The sequence below is a fragment of the Artemia sp. Qi Xiang Cuo genome, chromosome 19 (genome assembly GCF_049724085.1).
Source record: "Artemia sp. Qi Xiang Cuo chromosome 19, ASM4972408v1, whole genome shotgun sequence".
Lineage (NCBI taxonomy): Eukaryota > Metazoa > Arthropoda > Branchiopoda > Anostraca > Artemiidae > Artemia > Artemia sp. Qi Xiang Cuo.
Window position 1 is genome coordinate 57,436,763 of NC_142812.1, and position 15,833 is coordinate 57,452,595.

A 15,833-nucleotide genomic window follows, 5' to 3' on the forward strand; every position below is an offset into this window, starting at 1 on the left:
GTTTTTAGTCCAAAGTCCAGTTAATCAATATACATCTTAATCTTAATCTTTGTATTAATCAAAGAAGAATAATGCGGTGTTTTGAGATTGTACATCTCCTCATATCTCTTAGTCCTGTTTTCGAGCAGAGTGAGGTCTGTGAGATCGATGGGAGCTCTGACATGCTGAAAAAATATTTTCTTAGAACGATCGGTTGAGCTATGTATGCAGGGGGGGGGGTCCACCCCTAATCTCAAAATTCTCTTATTTCATCTATAACTCTTAGTGTAGCTTGTGCAATTTACCCACTGTTGATGCTTTCCCAAATTTACCCCCTCCTCCAGACCCTGAAATAATTTCCTGCAGGTGTACCTCGCTCTGCTCAACCATTCAGCCTCCTTAATTATGTCTTTACTTATGCAATTTATCTTCTGTTTGCTGGGGCGGATCCAGAGCAAAATATTGGAGGAGGTCCAATGTGACAAGGGTGCCAATGAGGCCCAATGTGATAAAGGTGCCAATAATTGACCAAATTAACACATTTTTTTAAAAAAGAGTGAAAAAAACTGGGAACGAAGGCACCAGAAAAAATATTTGGAGGGAGAGGGGGTACCCCAGCCCCCCTCTGGATCCTCCAGTGGATTTTGGTGCTTTAACCCCTTTCTCCAACACTGAAATAAATTCTTAGATGTGTGCCTTCATCTGCTCTATTAATTAATTTTCTTAATGAAGCTGAGAGTTGAGCGCAATTACACGTGTTGTCATAAGGACACCAAGATTTTATAGGTTTACACGAGCAGTTACAATGTAAGGGCGACCACCTTGCGAGCTAATTGTCTCGAAAAGTAACCTTGGTCACTTTAAAGGCATTTAGACAAGGACGAATGTTATTAGCAAAAATATTGAGCTTTCGTACCTTGAAAAGCCTACGTCTACGTCAACCTCAATTTACTCCAATCCGCAGATTCAGCAATGGAAGTGCCGATTAGACCAGGTAAGCCCCCCTCTAAAATTCAGTCTATGGGTGCCCATGCTCCTTACTTACAGTTCGTTACCACGAGCTGTTTGAAATATTCCAGGCCCGGGTTTATCTACTAAGCTGTCACAAATTATTTTATTTGGATATAAATAATATACATAAAATGGATGTAGCTTGTCTCTGAGAGAAAATGACGTCATATCCAGGAGAAATAGTTGTCATTCCAACCATAATGTCGGTCTTTACTTTCACATTTTTTTTGGCTATTGAGAACATGCTAAGAAAATATATATCTATATAAGAATAGAAATATCTATTATACATGGGCGCCCATAAGGGGGGGGGGGCAGGAGGGGGTGACAGTCCCCCCCCTTGCTGAATGATGCTGCTTTAATTAGACCAGGTGAGCCCCCCCTCCCCCCCCCGAAATTCAGCTTATGGGTGCTCATGCTATTATATATCTATTATACTGCTTAAAAACAAAGCCACTAAATACACAACAGCAACTGTTAAATGAATATACATGTTTTCCTACTCTTCTGATCAAAATTTTTAGATAGTCATTGTGTTCAAAATAGTCTAAGTCTCAAGTTTACTATGGTTCCAGGTTTGAAAACACCCCAGCCCTCGGGGCAATGGCTATAAGCTATGCTAGCTGCGAACTGTTGACACATTTTTTTATGGAGGGGAGTCATTCGAATGGAAAATTAAACGAATTATATATAAATAAATAAATTAGTTCCCTTTTTAAAATAAAATATTTTATTTTTTAAAATAAAAAATTATTTATTTTTTAAAATAAAACAAATTAGTTCCCTTTTTAAGAGTTGAAAATGATTAAAAGTGGGAGGTAGCCAGCCCCCCACCCCTTACACCCTTTTTTCCTCAAATGTATACTCAAATGTAATTTTGAAATAGCCATTTGGTTAAAAATAGTCCAAAAGTCAAATAATCATAAATTAGGGGTTGAAAAGAAAATCCCACACTCCCTGCGCAAAGGCTGTAACTTAAGCAAGTTGCTCATTGTTAATATATGAGGCTTTTTGTGAGTGGGTGGTCGTATTAACTTTGGAGAGGGGTCCTTCGATTGGAAATTTTTAAGAGTCAAAAGTGATCAGTGGGCAACCAGCGCTATCTCCATTTCCCCCAATGCATCCAGTCAATATTTTGAGATAGCCATTTTGTTCAAGATAGTCCAAATGTCAAATAACTATGCTTCCAGGGTTGAACACTCCAGCCCCTTGGGCCAAGGGACAAAGGGGCCCCTGGCCCTTTAAGAGTTTTAAGAGTTGAAAGTGATCGAAAGTAGAAGGTAGCCAGCCCCCCCCCCTTACACCCTTTTTCTTCAAATGTATCCAATCAAAATTTTGAAATAGCCATTTGGTTAAAAATAGTCCAAAAGTCAAATAATCATAAATTAGGGGTTGAAAAGAAAATCCCACACTCCCTGCGCAAAGGCTGTAACTTAAGCAAGTTGCTCATTGTTAATATATAAGGCTTTTGTGAGAGGGTGGTCGCATTAACTTTGGAGAGGGGTCCTTCGATTGGAAATTTTTAAGAGTCAAAAGTGATCAGTGGGCAACCAGCGCTATCTCCATTTCCCCCAATGCATCCAGTCAATATTTTAAGATAACCATTTTGTTCAAAATTGTGCAAAGGCCAAATAACTATGCTTCCGGGGTTGAACATTCCAGCCCCTTGGGCCAAGGACCGAAGGGGCCCTTGGCCCTTTAAGAGTTTTTAAGTTTTTAAGAGTTTTTAATAGTTGAAAGTGATCGAAAGTGGAAGCTAGCCAGCCCCACCTTACCCCCGTTTTTTTTCAAATGTATCCATTCAAAATTTTGAAATAGCCTTTTGGTTGAAAATAGTCGAAAAGTCAAATAACCGTAAATTAGGGTTGAAAAAAAAAACTCCAAACCCCTTGCGCAAGGACTGTAGCTTAAGCAAGTTTCCCATTGTTAAGACACAAGGCTTTTTATGGGGGGGGGTTGTATCTATTTATGATGGAGGGGTCCTTCGATTGGAAATTGAAAAAACTAGTTCTTTTTAAGAGCCAAAGTGATCAGTGGGCAACCAGCCCCATCCCCTTTTTTCCCCAAATGGATCCGGTCAATATTTTAAGATAACCATTTTGTTCAAAATTTTCCAAAGGCTGAATAACTATGCTTCCGGGGTTGAACACTCCAGCCCCTTGGGCCAAGTGCCCAAATGGCCCTTCTCATCATCAGATCATACTGACTGAAAACCCTAGCTTATGTCCTTAATTCCGGGTCAAACAAGGTGCAACAAGTACCCAACCTACTATTCATATCTGAAACAGGGGTGCGGTATCCCCCCCCCCGAGAAAATTCCACCCTGCTGAAAATTCCTTCAGACCATCCTCCAGCCCCTACTGAAAATTCCACCCACATACAAAATTTAGCAGCCACAGAGAAAGTATTATGACATGGAAGTAAAGAGCTACATTAAACATAAAATAAGCAGAATTTATTCCGTATTTACGGACAATATCGAATATTAGGAAAAATTCTGCTCATTTTAACAGAATCATAAAAAGAAATATCGTTTTTTTTTGCACTGAGGACGACTTGGTGGAGGTCCTTCTCGAAATATTTGCTTATTTTCTCTTCATGTTGTTCCACTGGCTGACACTACTCTCGTTTTTATCTGGCTTTTTTTTTATTTATTTATTATATTTTCTCTTCTTTGTTTCACAGGTCTTGTATAGCCAGTGTGGTCTTAGAATGTATTTAAAGTAAGAACAGTGGTCAAATATGGGTCTGAAGTATATGGTTGACAAAATATGGGTGACATTTAAAGGGCCATCAACTGTTCAAACCCAAAAATAAAATTAGGTAGCCCGTGTGATATACTTATGTAGTTAGTTAATGTGAGCTGCAATATTGCTTGCAAACCAAAAGGTTTCTCTTCATAGACTTTGATAATCTGTAAAAATATAGATTTTAATGTTTGAATTTCAGAAATTGGCAACATTCCTTAGGTTGAAAATCTTCTGTCAGACATGAACCGTCCTTGACTTATTGAATCTTTTTAAACATTGTTACATTCCATTTGTTTGTTTCCAATATTGCGAATTTACTTGAGAGGGATTTTACACGTAGATCATTTCCCTTTTGTGGAGGAGGGGGAGGCCTAAAGTTCATTTATAGGCCATATAGCCACAAAGGCCTATATGCCATAAAAATGGCCTAAAGGCCATTTTTACACCCCCTTCCAGTGGTGTCAATGCACGAAGATATAGCGGGTAAGGATTATTTATTATTTTTTTTACTATAGATACAAAAAATAGGTATTTCTAAAATCTAAAGGGACATTTTTTATTAATTTTAAAATAGACTATTTTAAATTTAATTTAGACTATTAACTATTTTTTCTATAGTTCTCATTTTATCTATATTTTCTTTTTTTCTCCTTCGTATGTGAGTTAGTGATCATTTTAAATTTTCTTTTGCTTTTCATCTCTGAGTAAGCAACTCATTTGTCTTCCCCCTTTGTACATGCCAATGAGCCTTTGGGGGAATAATAACATGTATTATTGTATGTGTATCTAATGAAGAATAAATCTTATCTTATCTAGAAACACAAAAAACCGTACTTTTCAAAATCTTTGGGAGTGGACAATTGCCCCCTCCCCCTTTTCCCCAAATTAAAAATAAAAAACAAAAACTATTATTGCTCTGAATTTGCTAATTTCTATCAGTTAATCAAATAGCCTCGTCCATAATTTGCTGTAAAATTAATAAACTCAGTTAGTCTACGATAAAAGTCAGATTTACTTACCAGATAAATTACTGAGTTGTCAAGGGTTGTCCTATTGGATAAGTTTAAAATTCATATGCGGAAGTGGGCCTAGTCTCCTGGCATTTAGAGCGGGAATTTGAATTAAGAAAAAAGAGATATTTACTTCCTTTATAAAACCTATACAATGAATACACCAATTTAACCCAATTTTCCCAATTAATCAGAAATGTACGCAGGATAGAAATTGAGGAGGGGGAGGCATTCCTTTCTATCTAGATTTCTTACCCTCCTTTTCTAGGTTTTGATAAAAAAATTTGACTTTCGTCGAAAAGTGCCTTCTTTGGCATTTTCATTGGACAAATTTAAAAAAAACAAAATCGCCCCCTAGATTTAAAAAATGCATTTGGCTCCCCTACCAAACATTTTCGTTAGTTGATGGCACTTGAGGAGGAGAAAAATAAACACACACATTATTCAATTGTTCTTAATCCAAAGGCCAATTAATCAATATATATCCTTTGTACACAACAGTTCGTGGTTACGAACTGTAAGTAAGGAGCGACCCGGCTCAATAGTAACCGAAACTCTAAGAACCGGAATTTTGATACCCATCAGATTTTTATGTTGATTTCAAATATATATGTTTCATTAAGTTTAGTTTTACCCATCAAATGTTACGCGCCTGAGAAAATTTGCCTCATTTTCCAGAAAGGGTGAAATACCCCCCAAAAAGTCATAGAACTTTAATTAAAATCACACCATCGGATTCAGCGTATCAGAAAACCCGTCTACGGAAGTTTCAAGCTCCTATCTGCAAAAATGTGGAATTTTGTATTTTTTGTCAGAACAAAGATCACCACGGATACGTTTTTTTTTCCCCCAGGGGTAACCGTATCGATCCAGTAGTCCTAGAATATCGTAAGAGGGCTCATTTGAACGGAAATTAAAAGTTCTAGTTCCCTTTTTAAGTGACCAAAAAAATTGAAGGGCAACTTGGCACTCCAATTTTGAGATAGTCATTTTGTTCAGCATAGTTGAAAATCTAATAAAAATATCTTTGAGGATGACTTAATCCCCCAAAGTTTCAATGGGAAGAACTGAAAGTTATGAACTTTATCAATTGTTTACATATAGTATTGTTTAATGGGAAGTGTAAAGACGTTTCAGGAGGTATTTTTTCTGATGGAGAGGTGGTATAGGAAGAGGGGGTTACGGCGGAGGATCCTTCCATGGATGATGTTTTCTTGGGGGAAGGGACCTTTCTATGAAGGGGGCGCCGGATTTCCCAGCATTATTTAAAAAACGATCAGAAATTAAACTTAAAAAGACTAGTTTTTCAACTGAAAGTAAGGAGTAATATTAAAACTTAAAACGAACAGAAATTATAACATATATGAGGGGGTTCATTCCCTGGTCAATAGCTTGCCCTCTACACTAAAGTTTTTTTTGGTACTTTGAAAAAAACTCTCTATTCTAATTAACCGGCCTTTGTAATTCAGGGGTTTGTAATTCGAACAAAATTCGAACTTTAACGTAAAGAGCATGGTATCGACTAGGGAGCAAACTCCCTAATATAGGACCTACGTAATAAAACATACGAATATAGAAGTTCGTTGCGTAAGTTACTTCGTAAGTTACGTCAGAACAAAATTTTGAGAAAGCCATTTAGCCAAAAAAGTAAAATTAATATGCAAATTTCATTTTAATTATTCATGTACGGTGAACCAAATTAATCTTAAAGCTGCAATTAAAGCTGCATTAATTTTAAAATGTTCAGAAATTAAATAAAAAAAGAAGTTTTTTTTAACTGAAAGTTAGGAGCGACATTAAAACTTAAAACGAACAGAAATTGTTCCTCATATGAAAGGGGCTGTCCCCTCTTCAATACCTCGCTCTTTACGCTACAGTTGGAATCTGTCACACGACTTTGTTTTTTAAAACAATAAAAAATTTTACTTTTGTTACGTTTGCCCCCTTCCCTCTCCGTGGATATAGCCTTGCCCACATTTCTTTCATTTTATTTTTTTATTTCGCCTCCACTACTAACAACAACTACACTTCGAGGTGTTTTTGTTGAATATAGATTTCATGATTCTGCCTAATTTTCATGCACATTTGTGGAAGTTTCCACTTAACTGATTCATACAGTCAGATTTCTCATACACTGTCCTTGAAACTTCATCAGTAAGACTACGAAAAAGCGGAGCACCGGACGAGGAAAAAAACTAACATAAATTGCTTTCAAAACTGTAATAAAAAAGACATATTTACAAGGATACGCATTTAATATAATAATAGCAAGGTAAAATAAATATAACCATACGCTGTCTTTACTGATCAGTCATGATCTGGTGTTACATGTATTCTTAGCTCAGAGGGGTATGCTTATTCTGAGGCTTCGATAGGGTTTTCAGGATTGGGGGACAATGGCGTTGTTTGTAGCCTACCCCTTTACCCACCATCCCTACCACGAAACAGGTAGATCATAGTATCAACAACAGCAAAAATTTAGTGTTGTTGGTACCCCCTAATATGCAGCCCAAGGACTTCGGTCCCCCTTGCCCCCCTCAGCTACGCCACCGTGCTTTTTACTCTTTACTAGGGAAACGTTTTTCTAAGTTGCAGCTGTCGCTGCGACCATGAACTAGCTATCATTTGGACATCAATTAAAAATATACAATGTCAATCTACAATGCAGTAATGCTAAAGATTGTTGCACCGCAAGCTCGTGCAAGAACATCGTGGACAATTATCGGACATCAGCTAATTCTATATTCGGCTTCACATTGTTCAAAATTTTCTATGTGCAGTTGGGAGCAGTAATCCTAATCCTGATACATTTAAGATGAGTTTTAGTTATGCTTGCCTGTAAGGAAACTAGACAAATGTGGCTTAGAATTTGTTTATATTTCGGCTTTTCTATCCCGTTCTAAGTCTGGATTTCTGTGGTCAAATACCTGAGAAATGTAATTGGATATAGACGTTATAGACATTGACAGGCTTATGACAGCGGGATTGCCTCCCCCCCTCCTTCTGTAGAACAAGAAGACAATTTAAGCATGTGTTAAGAGCAACAACAGAAATACTATTTTTCTAATCCTGGTGAAAACACAATGCTCCTGGCAGTACTTGCCCCCTATCTCCATGGGCTAAATTTTATCGTCGGATTCTTGTGGCTCCCCAAGACTTGAAACCATGTTCAAACGTTTTTTCTTACGCCAGGTATATGTTCACAAATTTTTTAAAACCTACAAGGTGGAGAAATAACTGCACATACTCCCTGACTTTGATTTGAGTTTTTGATCCATTTCTGTGACTATCATTTATGGACCATAAAAATGTCCAAGGTTCTGTGAAGCAAATGTTGTCAAGAAGGACAATACGGCAAGAACTGGGCTGCCGCAAAAATATGCGATTCGTCTAAGCTAAGCGATTCCTAATACTTTCAGGCCAGTTTATAGGGCATATATTATAGAAGAAACATTATATAAACTTGGACCCCCTCTTCATAAGTTTTCGCAAGGGGTGAGCTATCCAAATTCCGAACAACTTCTAATGCTGTAATTTACATAAATAATTTCTTAGGATTTGTGTTAAAGAACAAATTAATTATTCAATTGTTGTGAAAAAAAATATATTTGATTTCATAAAATGGAATTATGTTTATAAGAAGGCTCAGTCATAATAAAGTACAAGGATTATTGTGTAGAGCTGATTTGTGAATGAGTGCATCAACACTTTCGTGTACTTCAGTGAAGTCTTTCGGACAAGGGCTTTAAAAAAAGAAAAAACAAAGCGTTTAATTAATTTTAAGGATGAAATAAAATTATTGCTCCCCCCCCCAAAAAAAAATAAAGTACCCCCCCCCCCAAAATGAATCAAACTCCCTGAAATTTTAGAATCAATACTTCAGTGGTGAGACAAAGCAGGGTTGACTTACTAAAACTATAAGACTAAATTGATTTATAATGAATGAAGCATAAAGTAAACATACCTATATATGTTTACCAATATATATATATATATATATATATATATATATATATATATATATATATATATATATATATATATATATATATATATATATATATATATATATATATATATATATATATATATATATATATATATATATATATATATGTTATATACATATATATATACTGATCCCCGCAATGACTCCTTAGCATGTAAAGGGAGATGAAACGCACAAGTCATTTCAGCACGAGCTCCAAGAAAAAAGAGCATTGCAAGGATTACAAGATCACTCAAAAAAAAAAAAAAAAAAAAAAAAAAAAAATAAAAAAAAAAAAAAATCCTAGACAACAAACAAATTTAAAGGAAAACCGAAACATTTATAAACAACTTTTTGAAAAAGCTAAACGAGTGACATCAAGTAAATTCAGGCATCAGGCTCGTACTATTTTACTCTTCATTGTAGGATTGAAGTCAGGGGGCCCATTCATGATGGGGAAAGGGAAGATTTTGCTTTCAATTTCTTAAAATATTGCCTCAAAATCCATGGAAGAGGGCAGTATTGTTTTTTTCAACAGCATTATCTAAAAAGGGTATTTTTCCTAGTGTATGGAAAGCAATAAAACGTAGGAGGACATTCCCATCCCCAACCAATTGATTCCAATCCCCAACCAACCGCGCGTAAAATAGTCTGCAATTTAATTTTTCTCCACAAATGCAGCTTACCCGAGAAATATAATACTTTCTCAATGTTTCACTTTTCACCGGCAGGTACGCGGGGTCACTTTTGGAGAGTTTTGTCAGTACTTGTTCCGTAGGTGATTATACTTTGGTTTTTCACCCTCGATGCATCAGTATGCTCCAATAGACCGGTTTCCTATAAAATAGTTTTTTCTAGAGTTACAAACACGTTCATATTAAATGAAGCAGCATTAGTTCAATCTGCAGGGTTTCCCCAACGTTTGAGTACATACAAATTTTGATTTTATTTTCATGTTTTATTTATTCATATTATGTTTCATACCCAGATCAAATGATGGCTCTGTCTAAAGAAGAAAGAACCAAGTTGGTACCCTTGAGTTGTGAGGGAAGTTTACAGGGGGGTGAACTTTCTAGGGGAGATTTTACACCGGAGGACTTTTCCAGAATCCATATACGAAGCTATTTTTATCTCTCTTACTTTCTGTTTGCAGACTAAATTTTACATGTGGACATATTCGGGGGAAGTTTCACTGGTTTGGAATTGTCTAGAGAATCTAGCTGTGGGGGGGGAGAGATTTTCTAAACGAGAAATTCTCCATCGGGGACTTTTCTGCGGAAATTCTCCGCGGGAGAAGTTTCTTCGCATGTGAGGAACTTTCTATGGAAGAATTTTGTGTGGGGGGATGTAATCTTCAATCAAGGGCAACCCCTTTAACACAGGGAATATTTTCTGCTTGTTTTGATTTTTAATATCGCTGCTTACTTTTAGTTGAATAAATATGTGTTTTTATTTAATTTAATCATCAAACAAAATTTGTATGTACCGAGTCTTTGTGGTCACCCTGTATAGATATATCTATTTTATGAATTTATTTTAACAATTATTATTGTATTCCAAGTCTCTAGTCCATAAATATATGAATCTTATTTATTTATTTCTCAGGATCCAGAAACCGTCGTGCAGATGTTGATTTTGAATGTCCCGAAGTGAGTGGAATGTTTGCAGATCCGAAATCATGCAGGAAATTTTACCAGTGCGTTGACAATTTCCCATACGCAAACAGATGTCCTTCCCCTTTGTATTTTGATGATGTAGCCAAATTTTGCACATTCAAAAATGAAGCAAGGTGTGGCCCTGTTGCAACAAGTAATCTACAAATATATATTCCATATACTAATTTACAGAGCAATATTATATATTAATAATATATTAATCTCTATAATAGTGATTATAATTTTATAATATTTTGTTTATTATTTACTTGTATGCTTATTACTTTTTATATTTATGTTCGATACAGTCATTATTATAGTTAAATTATTTTTAATTTATAATTAAATTATTATAAATATTTTTATTATATATACATATATATTTATTACATACATATATATATATATATATAAAACTTTTTACTACTGATGACGGTCACTGCATATGCAACAGAAATTTTTGGTATTTTTGTGAATTTCTATCACTGTTATGACCATCACTGTCTATTAAAGGGATTTTATCCCTATTTGAACTTTTATTTATGGTCATGGAAAGGCAGTGTGGTCTCCGAAATTATATATATATATATATATATATATATATATATATATATATATATATATATATATATATATATATATATATATATATATATATATATATATATATATATATATATATATATATATATATATATATATATATATATATATATATATATATATATATATATATATATATAGAAGACGAGAGATTACTCTTCGGCAAATCCGTGGAAAAAATGGACTTCAATCTCATTGGTTTACGTCTATGACGTATTTTAGGAAGCCAGAAAAATTACTCCTTTAGCTTAAGCAAGGAGAAAAAATTAATAATCCTATTTTTTTTAAATTTGGTTGACTCCTGTATGAAATTTAAATCTAATATAAAGAACAAAACTATTTAAGTGTCAGAAGGTTTTATACCAGTCAGCCTGTTATCATTATGTCATATTTCCAGTTTTTATTTTTATATTTCTTGGATTGTATAGTCTATGTCTATTCTCTGTCTTATTTTGGATAAATTTGTTTTTACGTAAATCTGAAAATTATTCTTCGTAATTTTTTACGCTTACAGCTTGAATAGTTTAGCTCATTTTCCAGGCTATTTTTTAGTTATTTTTCGCAGGTTATTTATTTTTACTTTTGTATTTAATTTTGTTTGTTATTTTATTTTATTTATATTCAGGTTGTTTTTTCATGTTTCACTTTTAGGTAATTTTGTAGTATTGACGCAAAACTACAAACACTTGATTTCTGATCTTGTAGATACTAAACCTGACTGAATTAAACTGACTAGCTTACTAATTTGACTAAGCCTGGCTAAACGTGACTAACTTATTTACAAACTGCTTTAGAATATTCGTGACTTAAAACAATCTCCAAGGAAAGGCAACAAAGACGGTTGCAATTCTTTGACTTTCAATCGATTAAAAAATCATTTTCAAAATTAAAATCAAAATGCTCTCTCACAAAAAAAGAAAGGTGAAAAAATTACAATAAAACACTAAATAACTTTATTTAATCATTCAAAAATTAGTTTTTCAATTTATCTTTAAATAAACAAAAGTTCTCAGTCCTCTTTTTGAAATAGACCAAAGTTCTCAGAAAGCCACTCGGAGGATTAATCTAAATTTCCAGAGCTCAATAACGGGTAGTGCACCCAGTTATTGGCAATTATTGGCATTCCTAGTGCCATATGAGTGAAGGTCATTATTAACACGAAGGAACTGACTGAATGAAATGCACTATTCTATCGTTGATGCGAGAGAATGGCAGCTTTGTAATAATGAATTTGTCCTAAATTAAGCACCTTTAAACGCTTTAAGCGTCACGCTTTATTAATTAGCTCCATCAACATAATTTTCCAACAACTGAACGGCTTTATTCAGCAGAATTTGTATAAAAACCGCTCGGCCACGAAACACAACTATTAAAGGGCAACAATTTAAGGGCTCATCGTTGTATGGTATAATGTTTGAAGAGCCGATAGTAAAATATGGGGTGCTACCAATTCGAACAGCCGTCACAAGCAACTTAGGTCGTAACATCCAACCGTCAGTACCACCAACCGTCAAAACATCCAAAAACATTTATAAGTTTATATAATAGTAACAAGTATGCAATAGTTTAGAAAAAAATTTTGGCTATATATTTGCACATCAGGGGGGGGGGGGCAAAGCATAGCATATATTAAATACGTAACCTAACCTAACCTAGGTACTTTTTCCCCCCTGAACCCCAAAAAACTAAAGTTTAAAATTTTGGATGTTGTGATGGTTGGTGGTTCTGACGGGTTCTTTTGTCGATATTATGACGGATTTTGTGGATGTTATAACGTTAAATGTCCTGATGGTTGGATTTTATGAAGCCTTCCCGTAAAATATACCTCAATTTCCGCATAATCCACGAACATCTTGCAACTTTTGCTGCAGCTAGGTCGCTGTGATATTACCTAGGCTGTGAAGCCTAGGTAATATACCTCATTCACTAGTGATAAATCCTTACCATCTAAAAACAGCTTAATCGTCAACATTTACCGGACTTCCAACTATACCATATACAATAAAATTCGTTTTCCTACCTTTAACTACCAGAAGACTTCAAGCTGTAAGCACAAGAAATGACCTCGAAACCTTGTTGACATTCATTAGCAACTCCTCAAGTGTTTTACTAGAAACGCTGATGGCAGAGTCATCTGCAAAAGATGTAAGGAACCACCCAGGCAAATAAAGTCATATTTTGTCAGCATTAGCCAGATGTAATAGGGGGCCTAAAACTTAACCTTGAGGAACACCTCAATTAATCTCATAAAAAGATGATAAAAAACTATAAAAAAAAACCTGGATAGATATATCGCATAAAAACGACCAAACGTATTTTCATCAACCAATCATATTACTTCTTAAGCGTGTGTCACAAAGGGAAGCCAAATACACCCCACACTACACCACATTTTAAAAAAAAAAAAAAAAAATGTGCTCCCGTGTTAAATTGTGATCCAATAAAAAGAATGAAAGTTTAATTCCGCCTAATTGATTCAATTGTATAAAATATTGAGCCAGTAAAAAGGCGGGAACATTTATGAGTGTCAATTTTTTTTTCTATGCACTCCCATTGTTTTTTTTTGTTTTTTTTGTTTTTTTTTTGGTAAATATAAATAAGAAGAATTCCATTTTTCATACAAGATTTTCAATCGAATAAAGGTTTAACTCATTAAGTTTTTTATATTTATAGTATAGTAATTAAATTAAAAAAAGTCAAACTTTACCTGTTTCGGCGAACCGCTCACGCTTCGCATATTAATCTGAAAACATTAGCCACACATTTGTCTCACTTCTCAACAGGAACCAAGGCCGCGTTCCAAAAGCATATTTTCATTAATTATAATTAATTATTTGTTGTTTTGGAAAAATTGTATCGATAAAAATAATTTGACAGGAGGAATTTTTTAGAAATGAGATTCGAAAGTGGGATTCTATAACTTTTTTAAGTTTTTAAAGTTGGGATACACTTTTTAATGTAATTTTTTTCATTTTAATTGTTCGCTTATTTGGTGTAAATGTGACCTTAAAATCAATGAAAATGTTGAGTTTTGGTTGACAGGTTTGACAATGGTTCGAGCCATAAACAAGCTAAGTATTGCCAAAAAGTGTCTACGGTGTTCTTACGGCATGTTGCTGGCAAATATAAACCAAGTAACTACTTACTTGTAACTTTATACTTTTTGTTTTTTACTTTATACTTTATACTTGTAACTTTATACTTTTGTTTATACTTTTTGTTTTATATTTGTTACATACGTACAAGAAATATACAAGTCAATGACATTACTCATATGTGTCGATCCTTGGAGGGGGAGGATAAAGATCCTCCAGCGCCGTTGCTAGCCCACAGAGCGTCAAATCGACGTTTCATTTGCTGTGTCTTTCTTATGAGAAAAATTGCGTGAGGAGGAGGCTGTTCACTCTTCGATTGCTTTTGATTCTGAAAGAGAACTAGAACTAACAATTTCCAATCCAATGAGCCTCCTCCAAAGTTTACACGACAGCCATTTCCATAAGAACCTTATATGTTAACAACGGGCAACTAGCAGAACTTACAGCCCTTGCCCCGAGAAATGGGGTTGGGGGCTGATATCATCAATTTGGGAATCATAGTTTTTTGACCTCCGAACTATTTTGAACAACATGGCTGTCTCAAAATTTTTGATAGGAAGCATTTGGAGGAAAAGGGTGAAGGGGGGGGGCTATTTGCCCTCTGATCACTTTTGACTCTTAAAGAGCGAACTAGACCTTTTATTTTCAAATTTAATTAGCCTCCTTCGGAGTTTAGACGACCACCTCTTTCATAAAAACTTTGCATGTTAACAATGGGAATTTTGCGTAACTTACAGTCCTTGCCTTGGGGGCTGTGGGGGTTTTTGCCAACACCAGAAGGCATATTTATTTGACCTGTGACTATTTCGAACAAAATAGAAATTTGACCTGTGACTATTTCGAACAAAATAAACATTTTGATCAGATCCTTTTGGGGAAAAGAGGGCGTTGAAGGAGGAACGGCTACTTGTCTCCGATCACTTTTGACTTTTTAAAAGGACACTAGAATTTTCCAATTTCCAATCAAATAAGCCTCTTCCAAAGTCTATACGACCACCCTTCTATAAAAAAACCTATATGTGTCCAGGGCATAGCTTACAACCCTTGCTATATTTGGACTGTTTTGAGCAAAATGGCTATCTCAAAATTTTTATTACATAAATTTGGGGAGAAGAAGGCTTGGGGGGCTAGTTTCACTCTGATTGCTTTTGACTCTTAAACGGGCACCAGAGGGTCCGATATCCAGTCAAATGAGCCCCCTCCGCGGATTATGCGACCACCTTTTACATAAAAACCTTATATGTTAATAATGGCATTAGTATAAATTGTAGCCTTTCCCCTGAGGCCTGTGGGGTTGACATCCTCAAAGACATATCTTTTCAGCTATGTTTTAACAAAATAGCTATCTAAAATTTTGATTGGATGTGTTTGGGAAAATGACAGGCATGGTGGGGTGGGGGTGCTGGTTGCCTTCCTATCGCTTTTGACTCTGAAACGGGCACCAGAGGGTCTGATATCCAGTCAAATGAGCCCCCTTCCAGGATTATGCGACCACTTTTTACATAAAAACCTTATATGTTAATAATGGCATTAGTATAAATTGTAGCCCTTCCCCTGAGGGCTGTGGGGTTGACATCCTCAAAGACATATCTTTTCAGCTATGTTTTAACAAAATAGCTATCTAAAATTTTGATTGGATGTGTTTGGGAAAATGATAGGCATGGTGGGGTGGGGGGTCCTGGTTGCCTTCCTATCGCTTTTGACTCTGAAACGGGCACCAGAGGGTCCGATATCCAGTCAAA

General features: G+C 35.2%; 1 protein-coding gene across 1 annotated transcript in view; it reads left to right on the forward strand.

Moving 5' to 3' along the window:
• Positions 1-15,833, forward strand: part of Cda4 (chitin deacetylase Cda4) — a 68,017-nt gene that overhangs the window by 16,281 nt on the left and 35,903 nt on the right. Inside the window, exon 2 of the mRNA XM_089105650.1 lies at positions 10,344-10,547. Within this exon, the coding sequence (XP_088961776.1) occupies positions 10,344-10,547 (204 nt within the window). The remainder of the gene's footprint in view (positions 1-10,343; positions 10,548-15,833) is intronic.